The 13342-nt window shown below is 39.6% G+C and overlaps 1 protein-coding gene across 1 annotated transcript in view; it reads left to right on the forward strand.

Moving 5' to 3' along the window:
* The window catches only part of MED27 (mediator complex subunit 27), an 85173-nt gene that overhangs the window by 54569 nt on the left and 17262 nt on the right, over positions 1 to 13342 (forward strand). The window contains exons 4-5 of the mRNA XM_054284212.1: positions 2731 to 2824; positions 12917 to 13024. Coding sequence (XP_054140187.1) covers positions 2731 to 2824; positions 12917 to 13024 — 202 coding nt within the window. The remainder of the gene's footprint in view (positions 1 to 2730; positions 2825 to 12916; positions 13025 to 13342) is intronic.

A 13342-nucleotide genomic window follows, 5' to 3' on the forward strand; every position in this document is an offset into this window, starting at 1 on the left:
TTCCAGACAGCAGCTTTTTCTCTGACCCTCTTTCCAAACAGCCTCAGGAGTGCACTTTATCTCTTCTTTAACATGTGTTCCTCAGCTTTCTCTGAAGTTATCACCAGTTACACTTTTACATTACTTCACTGCACCTGATTTCTCATGTTCATCCCTTTGCAAGATATTTAAACAAATGTCTTCTCAGAATGGCAAATCTACAGAATTTTGCCTTAGAAAAGGCTGTTTGTCAGTTTGTATTTGATACACAATCCAGTCGGGCTAATTGAGTAATTATATATGTATTTTTGGAAGAATCTTTGTTCTGATGAGTGCTCAGGAAAGCCTGATGACTACTTGAAAAAAGGCATGGGGGCAGAAGATGCTGCACACATCAGTGCATTTTCTCCTGTTGGTCTGGGATCTTCTCTGACATCCATTGATGGAGAAGAGAAGGAAAAGGTTCCCTGTGTGATGGTCTTGACAGAGCTGCCAAAATAAAACATTCCTGGAGCACGTGATTGTCATTTTCCTTCTTCTGTCAGCTGATCTATGAAAAGTGGTACAAAATTAACAGGCATCTAAGCCCAAAAAGTCACAGTAACTCACCTTGAAGTGCTTTCAGAAGGAAATTAGGAGATTTCTGCTTTGCTGGATGTGTGATTTCATTTAAAGGGAAGATTCCACAACCCTGTGAATTCCCTGTTCTGCCTTACACTGCTCACGTAGTACAAGGTGACGTTTGGGTTTGAGTCAGATTTTAAGCCTCGTGGTCAAGACAAGTTTTACATTTAAAAATAATCTTATCTGAGAAAGACTTTGAAGAATTGATTACCTCCAGCCAGCCTGGACCCCATTTTCAAAGGATGAGTGTACGTGTCCACTGGGATTTTCAGAAGGACGTAAGCAGATTAAGTGCCCATGTCCAACTGTTGTTCACATGATTTAAAATTACTTGAATTTTCCTTCCTTAATTGCATTGACTATGCCACTGTCTTGTTTTCTACAACTTTTTATTTTGTTTAACTTCTTCTTGCCTAAAGCTTGGCAAATTGCAAAACGTAAGCAATGCACAAATCTACATCACGACGTGTTCAGAGCCACAGGATTTCTGGTCATCCCTGGTCCTCCACAAGCGAGAGATTAATTTATTTGCAGAGCCTGGAGTAATGAAAGCATTTATGAAGCAGAATAAACTCTCCTGCTGGATGAAATCAGCCTGGGATTCAGCAGTGTTTGAAATGAGCTGGGTTTGGGCTGTCCATGTGTGGTTGATTCCTCCTGATGTGCCTCCTCTTCCCAGTGCTGAGGAAGTTCTTGGCTTTTGGATGGTTTTGGCTTTTCTTGTCAGCAGCAAGTGTTAATGAGTCATTGCAGTGAATGGGGGAACTTTTTTCTGTACAATGACAAGTGTGGATTAAGGTTTTTGTCCAAAATTGTCATAACTCATCTCATTCTTTGGTTACTTTTAAAAGCTGACTTTGCCAGCTGAGGAGGTGTAGCTTTCCTGATTTGATTTGATTTCTTTCTGGTTGTTTTAATCCTTTGCAAAGTAGCAATTGGAGCATAGCACTGTTGTTCAGGAGGTTTTAGCACTAACATTAGAAATTAATTACTTTGAAGAGCAAGAATTCAACATTTTTTCGCCATTATTTAAGCAGATTAAAGGGAAATAATAAGTTGGGGTTTTTTTCGTGGGGGTTTTTTTGAGTGTGGTTTTTTGGGATTTTTTTTTTTGTTTGTTTTGTTTTTTATTTTATTTTTGAGTTTTACTGTTAATCTAACTCAGGCAACCAATTTTCCTAAAGTTTTTTTTCAGAGCTAATATGTGGATTAACATAAAAACAGTTTTATTTATAAATTCATTCATGGGTCTGAGTTTGTAAATGGGGACACATCAGTGCACAGATGATACAGACTGTCCTGGGAACTCTGCTAAAGCAAATATTTGGATTTTAATGTGTCCAGAGGGGTGGTTGAAGTGGCATGTCCATGACTTGGGATGATGTGTCCTGGGAAATAAGGTCTCTGTAAGGCTCTTCTCAGTGTTAATGGAGGTCAGTTCTTCATTTGATCCCACGGAACAGGACAGCTGTGTGCCAGCTCACCTTGGCCTGCAGAAACAGGGATTACACCCAGCAGAAAGGATGTTGTGTTACCTTTGTGTTTGATTGCTCCAGAGAAACATCTGGAATTTACCAGCCAATTTCAGAGTCACCAGTGCATGAAATAAATTGGAAAGATTCAGGGGAAAAAAAAAACACCTCTAAGAATCATCCAAAGACTTTGATAAAACCTTTATCTGTTAAGTTTATCAAAGAGAGAGTAAGGACATGACAGCCTGTGAATTCCTGCACTGGAGGAGTAATTGTAATCATGTGTCCTTCAACCCTCCTGAGGAGAAAGTATAGAAATACCATGGCAGGAGTTTGAAGCTGACAGATTTGGACTGAAATTTAAGAGTGCATGTTTTTAAGGGCAGAGTAATTGATTTTCAAAACAACTTGCAGAGGGCTTTGGTTTGTTTCCTCTTATCAACAACTTTCTGAATTATCGCTTGCATGTGGTTTTGAAAAATACGCAGGTATCAGAGAGAAATTGATGCAGGAGAGTCCCATAAACAGGGTTAAAAAGGATAATTTTTAAAAGGAAAATTCCTAAAAAGGATAAGTGTTTTTTAAAAGCATAGTTTGTATAATCTGTGTGTGAGAGAGCCCCTGTGTTGATGGTGCTGTGTGCTTTGGTTGGTAGGTACGTTGATGATGTGATCAGTCGCATTGACAGGATGTTCCCTGAAATGTCCATCCAGCTCTCCCGGCCCAATGGAACCTCTGCAATGCTTCTGGTAAGCTGAAACATTTAATCCTTGAGTTGATTTTCTTCACAGGTTGAATTACTGTCCCAAAAATGCAGGGTGTTAAAGATTTTTTTTCCCCAGAAACATATCATTCTTCATTTGCCACAGCAATGCAGTGTCTTTCTTGCTCTTAGGCAAATAAGTGATAAAAATAATTTCCCCTTTAAACAGAAGATCTATTGCTGTATTGTTAAATGTGATTGTAGAAATAGGAGCACAAAACTCAAATACTCACTGTGGGTTTTGGCAGACTTGGCAATGAGTGAATCCTAATCATGATAATTAAGAAGGAGGAGAATGTTGTCAAGAAGAAAAGAAGAAGGAAACCAATATGATTTAAATTTGTTCACATTGCTCTTGGGTCAGTGAATTTCTGTTATATGATGAAGTTAAGAATTTGCCTTTGAAGTAAATGAGCAGTAAAGGCTGGATTTGAGATAAACAAGTGCAATACATTCAACTTATTTCTGCCTGACCAGGCAAGATTTCATTGCAGGGGAACCTATTGTTCACATCCATTTTTACAGGCAGCTGTTGTGCTTACAGCAAAAGAAGTCTTCAAAGCTCAAAGACTTTAGGTGGAAAAGGAGTCCATAGTGTGGCAGCTGGATGCTGATTTCCTTCTAGGAAAGGCAGAAGTCACATATTTTGCCAAATTTAAATAAAACTAGAAAATAGACCACATGCACAGATGAAGAACTGAGGCCAGTTCAGTTTTTTCCATCTCACATTTCTCATGGAAATTTCCCTATAGCAACTATTGCTGTAATTATTTTTAATTTTTAAGTATTTTAACTGTATTTAGTTTTAATTAATCAACTGTCTAACATGTAATTATTAACTTTCTTTGAACAGCCACAAATTCACAAGAGATTAACTGAGTCAGAGGTTAAAATAAACAGCTGGCATTAAAACATTTAATCTGCAATTGTTGGATTCACCAAGTGGAAAAATATATTCCAGAAAAGAATGGAATTCATCAGTGCAGTCTTAAGAAGTTATAAGTCTTAGAAGTTTTTGCATTTCCTCTTAAGCTGACTTTGTGTTTTATCTATTTTGCTGTAAAAAAATGTCTGGTTTTGCTTCCTTACTTTGAAATGCTTTCCATTTTCCTGGAGCCCTTCTTTGCATACTGAAATACCTTTCACTTTTGGTGTCTTTTTGAGGTGGTCAGGAAATAGATGATGTTTTTCAAGACTCAGGCACAATTAGGAAATAAGGTAAATTATCTTGGATGTGATGCCAAGGAACAAGGTTGGGTGGTAACTGAAGGAAGTGCCTTCCACCAGCAGCAGTAACAGAGTGAATTCCATGTGGCAGTTGCTCTCTAAATCAAGGACATCTTTGTTCCTACAAGATCCCAGCCCCATGTTAAACCAGTGGTGTGCATATTTTCCTTGGATCAGAGATCAAAAAAGATTGTTTTTAAAGTATTTTTGTGTGTGATTGTGTGATGGGTTTATCATTTTTGCTTTTAGCCAGGTTTTTCCCTCTTCCCCATCTGTCTCAGTTGATGTTGCCAGTATGGCACTTTCCATCTGGCCCTGACTGCTACAAAAGCTTTTGCTGTTTTCAGCCACAGATCCTTCAGTGGAAAAGGTGCTGAGGGATGGGCAGTGTGAAGAGCACCTCCCCCAGAAGGAGGGAGGTTTCTTCAGCACTTGTGATTTCTCACTCTGAACTGAGCCCAAGCTACATCTGGAGCTGCTCCCCTGCTGCAGTGTGGTTTACCTCAGTGCCAAAGGCTCCAGATAATGCTCATTTTATCAAAATATTTCACAGCCAAACTGGTTGCCCAGAGTTAATTAACTAACTGTATAATCTCAACCATGCTCATCCTTGGACTGTTCCTAGCACACCTGGATCTTAGCAAGGTCCTTGATGCAAAGATTTGGTTTTTACAGCATCTTTAAATACAGTTACTCCATCTACCAGAGAAAACCCTTGCATTCATCTTCAAAGGCACTGGTAAGCACTATACATATCTTAAAAATGTGTAAGTGATTGGAGGGAGATGGGAAAGAAGGGGAAAGGAAGTCTTGGAGACTCTTTGAAACTCAAGAAACATTGGAGCCTTTCCCAAACAAATTATCTTTAGGAAAAAGACCCAAGAGAGAAAGTTTCAGCCCCAGACTCTACAACTTCATGTGCACGTGGAAATCTGTTGCTGTCCTTAGCTGTAGAGGTGGGACTTGCACCACCAAGATTCATCTGATGGTTCAAGGAGATTTCTTTCTCTTCAAGAAGAGCAAGGAGCTGCTGGAGAGGGTCCTGTGGGGACACCCAGAGGATTTGGGGCTGGAGCAGCTCTCTGATGAGGAGACACTGCAGGAGCTGGGCTGGGTCACTCTGGAGAAGGGGAGAATGAGAGGGATCTCAGCAATCCATGTCAATACCTCCAAGAGGTGTCAAGTCAGTGCCAGACTCTCTTGAGTGGTGCCCAGTGGCAGGAGAAGGAGTTACAGCCATAAACTAAAAGAAACCACAAAAAGTTTCACCTCAGCATGAGGAAGAGCCCTGAGATGAGCTCCCTTGGTTAGGGCATGGTGCCAGTGGTGCCCGGTTTGTGGGTTTGATCTCCTTGTGGGCCATTCCCATTGATCCTTGTGGGTCCCTTCCAACAAGAATATTCTGTGATAAACTTCTTTCCATGGATGGTGGCAGAACCACCCAGGGAGGACGTGGAGTCTCCCTCTCTGGAGACATTCCAAACCCCCCAGGGTGTGTTCCTGTGTCACCTGCTCCAGGTGACCCTCCCTTGGGCAGGGGGTTGCATGAGATGATCTCCAGAAGTCCCTTCCAACCCAAACAATTCTGGAATTCTGGAATAATTAGGAGTTGTGTGAGCCTGTTGGTCGAGCTCTGCTGGCAAATAACCCTCGTGCTCAGCTGGGCTCTCCCTGACCAGAATCTGCAAATTCCTGTGAGAAAAATGAACCGCTGCCTCCAGACAATGAGGAGGTTTTTTGTGCTTCAGATTTATACACAGCAATTGTACCTCATTAAGCTGGATTTATGCTACACAGGCCAAACACATAAATAATTGAAACCTTTCAGAGCTGTGTGAGATCCTCAGCTGATTTTAAAAGCAGTTTGTTGTGGCATTTCAAGGTGCTGTTTAATCCCAGTCTTCACCAGTGATTTTTCAATTAATCTTTTAATAGCACTATGTAGAAAATAGACTAAACATAGAATTATATCAGCTCTAATAACTGTGTAATGCAAAATTAATTTCCAGCAGCAGCACAGGGAAATGTGGACTCCTTAAGGTTTTTTTGTGAGATTTTGTTGGTCAAATGCCAGGAATTGTAAATAGATAAACCTTATCTTGTGTATTAAGAAAACATTAACTAATTGTTTGTGAATGAAAATACCTAGTCTTTTTTTCTCAAATGATTAGTCATATTCCTAGCTATATTATTTTTCCTGCTGTATTAATCACATTATTTTGTATTTGTTTCACACACCTTGTTTCCATTACCAAAATTCAGAATATTTTTTGTGTGAAACAAATCCTGTGTACAATATATTCATTAATAACAGAAAGATTTTAGCCCTACTAACTTCAGCCCTACTTTTCCAGTTGAGAAATCTGAGTTCCTTTCCAGTCCTGCTTGGAGAAGAAGCTTATTTTCTTATCTATGTCTGCGAACTACTTTGTCTTTAAATTCTTTTTATTCTCAATATTTGTAAAGAACTACTACAGAAATTGCAAGCAGTGGTAAATATTTTTGCAGATAATGGAACTGTTTTCTGTAATTTGTGTTTCTAAAGCATAATGATATGTATAAGTAACTTCTAACCAAAAAACTGAATTGTTTCTGCCAGACTCAGGTCAGAAATCATGATTTTTTTCTTTCCAGGTTATCTTACAAAATTTTAAATTATTTTTTTATTAATTTATACTGCTGCCTAGAATTTTAATAGATCTGTCATATAAAAATACGAAGCAGGTTTTTATAGAGTTTTATTCCTTCTCCTTAAAACCAGACACATTTGCATTTGAACTTTCAGATCTTGTTCCCAGCATTTGCAGCAGGCTGATTGTGTGGCAGTGGGTTGTATTAATTGCAAATAGGCCAGACATCTGTTCCCTGAAACTGAATAATTCCTTGTGTCTCATTGTTGTTTATTAGTGTTTTACATAAAACCATTATTATTTTTATAAGGAAAATGGATGCTGAAATTTATTATTTGCCCATCAAGAAAGGCACCAGACTGATTTCTGTGCATGAGACCCTGATGTTGGAGATCTGGGAGGAGTGGGGAGGAATTTGCAAAGTGATTTGAAATCAGTATTGATGCTGTATTGATTGGAAGCAATTCAGTGCTGTTGTTTCTAAAACAATTTCATATTTCCAAAGTGCTTTGCAGTGTAATCTTCCTTCCTTCTTTCCTGTTGGGTGGTTTATCAGGAGAGCAGTGCTCAGGGATAAAAGCAGGCAGTTCATGGGAGGGATGTAGCTCTGCTGGTCACCTTTAGTGGCTTGGGCACCTGATTTTTAGGGCTATAGGATGAATATTCATTTAGGGATTTACTGCCTCGGAGGCAGTAGCTTGGTTTTGGTGTTGAAGGGAAGTCCTGGGATGGTGTTTAAGGAATCACTCCTGAGCTCACAGTGGGACTTGTGACTGCAGTGGCTTCACAGTTTGTGCCTTAAGATGGAGAACCAGCATTTAAAAAGCATCAAAATCAGCATTTAAGGGGCATTATTTGAGGTGACATGGGCAGGGGAAGGATGTCTTGAATTAACAAAGCACATGAACAAGAGTTGGCAAGTAAATTGGAAAGTGTTCTCTGCTCATCTAATGAAGGATGAGGAAGATGAGGAAGAGTCCTTTCCATTGGGAAAAGGGAAAAAAGTAGGAAAAAAGTAGATAAAGACTTGTGAGAAATGTCTTCAGCTTTGCTCCCTCCACAGGGTTGCTGTGCCCAAGCTCTCAGGTGTGTATTGATATTCCCACAGATTAATATTATGGAAGATCACACGTCATTTTCATCCTTGTAAAATTCCTGGTGTGCTTTAATTTAGAAAGGAAAAAAGAGACAAAATCCATTTCATCTTGTGTAGCAATGCTGGACTGGTGTGAGCGTTCCCTAAATGTGACTGGCCACTGGCAAAATCTGTCCTTGAACCTTTAAACAACATTCCTGTGCCAGTTTTTTTTTGCTTTATTAAGAGAAAAGGGAATGTTAGTGAGGGAAAAGAGCCAGCTCATCCTTCATATGGTGGGAGCACTTAAAGTCCTTCATTTATGTTGACTTTTTATCAGGCACTATTGCAATTAGGTTAGACTAATGAAAGGTAAATTCCAGCCCTTGCATAAAAAAAGAAATCCGTGTAAAGAACCTAATTAGTATGTTTGTTTATTTAGACTCTAATGGCTTAATTGCATCTTATCTTGCTATTTACAAATAGGCATCATTAAAGAATAATGAGCATTTGAGGGAAAAAGCAGCCATACCAGCAGCAGATGAGACATAAAAAATGAGAGGAAAAAAATCTAGTTGAAAGTCTGTGTGTTGGGTTTTTTTTTAAACTTTATTTTTAATCCAAAACCTTTTTTTTCCAGCATATCTGAATATGATTTCCATGCATTGTACTTATTAGTAAGAAGGATCTGTAAGTGGGAGGCTGAGCTTATGGCTGGTTCCATGGCAAGGAGCAGGTGTCTGGCCTTTTGCTGGAAATCTGTAGCTTGGTTACATCTCTGCTTGGATGTTGCCTTATTTCTGAGGTGAATAAAAAACCACACACACACTTGTGCTCCTTTTTATAGAAGTGGGGAGGTGCCCATGTTAACTGAAAATAATGTTTTCTTTCTTTTAGCTCTGCATTGCAGAGCATCTGCAGCTCAAATCAGCAGCAAATTCCCTGGAATGCTGAGGGGAAATCTGCAGCTTTGGGAATTTTTCATTTCACAAAGTATGGCAGCTCAGTGTTGTCAGCATACATTTTCCTGATATCAAACTTAAATAAATTTTAAGAAAGAACATTTGTTAATGTGTTGTTTAAATGGTTGATAAAAGGGCTTTTCACTTGATACTAGTTTCAGCGAGGAGGCAAAATTAAAGGGGAGAATTCAAACTGATTCCTCCAGGAAGAGTTCTGGCATGGTAAATTAATTTTGATCCTTTTCATTTTGTAAACTCATGTGGACCCTGATTTTGACTTACTTGGAAAGGTACTTTCTTCTTTTATAATTATAACTGGTGTTAAATGGGAACTTTTTTTAGCAGTCTTACAAGAAATTATCTAAGTCATTCTCCCTGATTATTCTGTTTCCCCCTCTCCCTTTCTTGGCATACTGTGTCTGTCAGATGCTCCTTGAGATTTATCTTGGTGGTAGACAAAATATTTTTAAAACTGGGATATTTCAAGAAGATTTTTATTTTATATGTCTTTGTCAGAAAAGCTGCATAATATTGCAGATTTCAATCAGCTGCCTGTCCTACCTTCTTCTTGGGCTTGCCATTTTAGGAAGCAGGGGATTTATGAATAACTTAACTGTCTGAATTTAGTATACTTTAGTTAAAAGGAAGTTAGAAGCATGTTGTTATTACACAGCCCAAAACAGAAGCTACAGAAGTATTTAACTTGCAACTGTTCCATTTTCAGCTCACAGAACTGTGGGGCATATTTTTTCATTCATATTAATTGAATTTTAAAGTGACCTTGTACATGTATTGATTTGAATTAAAATTTTCTACATCAAGGACGAGTTGGCATATATCCTTCAGGCAAAATATTAAAAAGCCAAGTGCTGTCTTAACAGGATATCGACAGGAGAAGTTGAAATTTAATAGGAAAACTTGGCTTAGAAGGGAAATTGTTGCCATTTTGTCACAATTGAAAGGTATCTTTTCTGAACAAGGAAGGAAATTTCTCTCGGTACCTGTGGAAATGCAGGGACATTTCAGTGCCCATTAAATAGGGACCATCTGGGTGAGTCTGGACCTTCAGGAGAGATCTGCACTTTTGGAGCTTGGAGTAGAACTATCAAATTTCTGGTTTACCAAAGGCATTAGTGTTTTATTAGCTTCTTTCGGGTGATCTGGAGGGACACAGCTGCATGACTGTAAATGTGAATTATGTTCCATACATAGATCTGTTCTGAACACAGCCTCCAAGCAGCCAAGTTGAGCAGGGATTGGAATAAAATGATCAGCTGAAAAACATGATTTGTAAAATACAGCAGAGTTGAACAAAAACATTAAGCCCTGGAAGTAGTTATGAATCTTGATTACAGGAGGAAAAAATAAAGGCTATTGCATTTGCTGTGTGTGCAATATGGAATGTGCTTCACCCTGGAAATAGCTGTGGAGCAGAGTTGTGGCTTCCACGTCTCACAGCATCCCCCAGTCTGGTGACAGGCTGTTGTTCATTCTTTGTACTACTACCCTCATTCTTTCAGTGCTCTCAAAACCATGAACTGTAATTTCTCTGAGCTGCTCTTTTACAAAACTCCTGCTTCTGTCAGACTTGACTAATGATCCAGTCCTACAGAAATAATCTCAATGTCTCGATCTCTCTCCCAGCCAGAGTAAAATCTGCAGGAATCTCTTGTCAAAACAAGAGTGGTACAAAAGAGGAAGTTTTTTGTTTCAGTGCCAGAGCACTGTAAGAGCTAATTCAGACAACCCAACCCAAGTTTGGATTTTCAGGGTGCCTGGGTGCCCCTGTAAAGGGAAGTGCAGCTCTAGGACCTTTCTCAGGAGCTCACTGAGGTACCCAGCTAGAGCTGGGTTTGCACAGCTCCTTACACATGTGGGAGACAGGAATTTTGAATTTCTGTGGTCAAGCAAGTGGCTGATCAAGGTCCTGTCCTGGACATTGTGCAGGATGTGACATTTCAGTGCTGTGATGGATTCTGGAAGTGGGGAGTGAACCACTGGAAGGGTGTTAAGTCAGATCACCTGGGAAAAGGCAGGAAGCTAATGCAGGAACATGTGTGCAGGTGAATCATGTGGGGAGGAGGTTTGAGGCCAGCAGTGAGTTCATTCCAGCAAGCTGGAGTGCCACACACAGGATTTTTCACTGTATTATGTTCCACTGTTCACTCTGAGGATTTTCAGGAACATCCCACACAAGCTTCAGATCAACCTCAGATTTATTTCTACCTGGCAGCAACGGGAGGTGCTGTGAATGCACAATGGAAAGAGAAAGAGGAAAGAAGGGAGCATCAGCTTAAGTGTGTGAAGGCAGTGAGGATAGGAAATACTATACAGAAATCTGGGTCTGGGTGTTTGTAGGGCAACCTTATCCTTCTTCCATTAAGATTTCTTTTTCTTTAAAATGTCTTCTTTTCTTCCTTTTAATTTTGTTATGTATGGTTGATGCCTAGTGTGAAGTTATAAATAAGAGTCAGTTTTCTCAGCAGACCAATATCCTACTGAAGTGCCAGTTTTAATAATGCAGAAAAATAAATTGAAAACTGTTAACTCTTAATGTACTGGCAACTTTTCTCAAAGTTGATTCTGTTAGCAATTATGACAACTCTGTGATTCCAGTGGTGATCAGCATCATAGCTTGGGCACCTCTGGGTAATGATTTTGCATTTATAACTTAATTAATTCAGTGCCAGGCGCTGAAATAACTCTGCCAGTTTTTTGTATATGAGGACCAACTAAACCGTGTTTAAGAGTACCCTGGCAAAATACTGCATTTAAACCAAAATTCACAGCACAATGTGGTGTTTCCATACATGTTCATGGTTCCTGGTATGTGCATCGCTCAGGCCCTGATACAGCTTCCTGTCCTTCAGCCTTTCACATTTTTTTCTTCACAAATTACCCATTCTTCTGACCCACTTTTTATGTTCTTGCAGTATTATGCCTGGCAGCCTGTCTGATGGCTGTCATTGTCTCCCCTTCCTGTTCCTCTGTCTTTTCTCTTGCTGTGAATTTGTCCTGCCCTGCTGGAGTTCTCCCTGTTCTATTCCAAAGGTTTGGCATCAGTTCTGTCCAGGGTTTGTGGCTCTGTCCTGCTCTGTGCTGATTAAATCAGCTCAGGCTGGGGCTGTTGGTGTTGGAACAAGGTGATGGGCAGCAGTCATTACCAGAAGTTACAAAGGAATAACATCCAACAGATCAATAAAGGTGCATATTGACTGGTTTCTTTAGGTGTGGATTTGTCTGCTGAGGTCAGCAGTAAAAACACATTTGTTTTAGTGGGTGTTAATCTATACAGGATGAAATGTTGGAACACTGGCAGAAAATGAGCTGCTGCTGGTTGGGAAATATTAAAATGAGCTAATTGTTTCTTTTTTATCTCAGTTTTATGCTTTTGTGGGTGAGGAAAAACTCTCTAATAATCTCTGCATAACAAAATACAAAGACAAGATCCTTGTTAGACACACATCTTAACGGTATTGAAGTACAACTTCATCTTTGAAATGTAAATTGATTTTTAGATTAAAATGCCTTCATTATTGCATTTTTGTCAATAATATAATTTAGGCTTGTTTCTGTTGTTATACTCTGACTGACCCTCTATATTTTCCATTATACTAGTTTTATTCTTTGCACTTTAACACTCTCACAGAAGGAAATGAAACCTTTGAAAATGTAACATTTTTACTTTAAGCTGTTGTTTCCTTTGAAATAATTTTACATTTTTATTGGACAGAAAATGTTTTCCATTAAACTCATGGTACGCTTTTACAAGCCAGCATTAGGAGAGTCCGATTCCTCTTTCAAATTGTTTTTCTCTAAGTGGACTTATATTGGAGAATATCAAATTCATCGAAAATAATCACATTTGTCCATTGTTTTTGACAAGTTATTGAGTTGTGGTGTTAATAAAATGGAGAGAATTGCTTGACAGTGCCATGTCTACACAAGGGAATTCTGTGAACTCATACATTTTCAGTTGCAAATGAATGTTTGTTTGTTCTGCACTTCATAGCATCTCTCCTCCTCATATCACACACTGCTTTTAGATCTTTTATTTTGGTCTCTCTATAAAATATTGAAAACTGAAATTGCATCAGCTTAAGCTGTTAACTCGCTGGTCTTAGAAATTCAGACGCCACCAGCTCACCCTGAGCCCATTTGTGTCCCTGTCCTGCTCTTGCCAGGTGACCTTGGGGAAGGTGCTGAAGGTGATCGTGGTGATGCGGAGCCTCTTCATCGACCGCACCATCGTCAAGGGCTACAGCGAGAACGTCTACACTGAGGATGGCAAGGTGGGGCATTCACAGGGTGGGGTGCTCACAAGATGGGGCACTGGGGCACTCACAGGATGGGGCACTCACAAGGTGGGACACTGGGGCACTCAGATCCTCTGAAAAATCCCTTCTGTAGAAGTGACGAGGGGTAGAGTGGTGGGGATGGACGGAGACAAGAGATCTCTGAGACCACGTGGTGAAACTTGGGGTTTATTGCAAAGGGCCTGGGTGCAGGGCCCTGCTGGGAGCTGCAGCCACAGAGAAGTAAAGAGAGAGAAGGCAAGAGTGTGGTAAAAATGATGAGAGAGTAAAAGAGGTAAAGAGTAAAAGAGGGTA

The sequence above is a fragment of the Melozone crissalis genome, unplaced genomic scaffold, assembly GCF_028551555.1.
Source record: "Melozone crissalis strain CALT ecotype California unplaced genomic scaffold, PUWL_Pcris_2 ptg000041l_1, whole genome shotgun sequence".
NCBI lineage: Eukaryota > Metazoa > Chordata > Aves > Passeriformes > Passerellidae > Melozone > Melozone crissalis.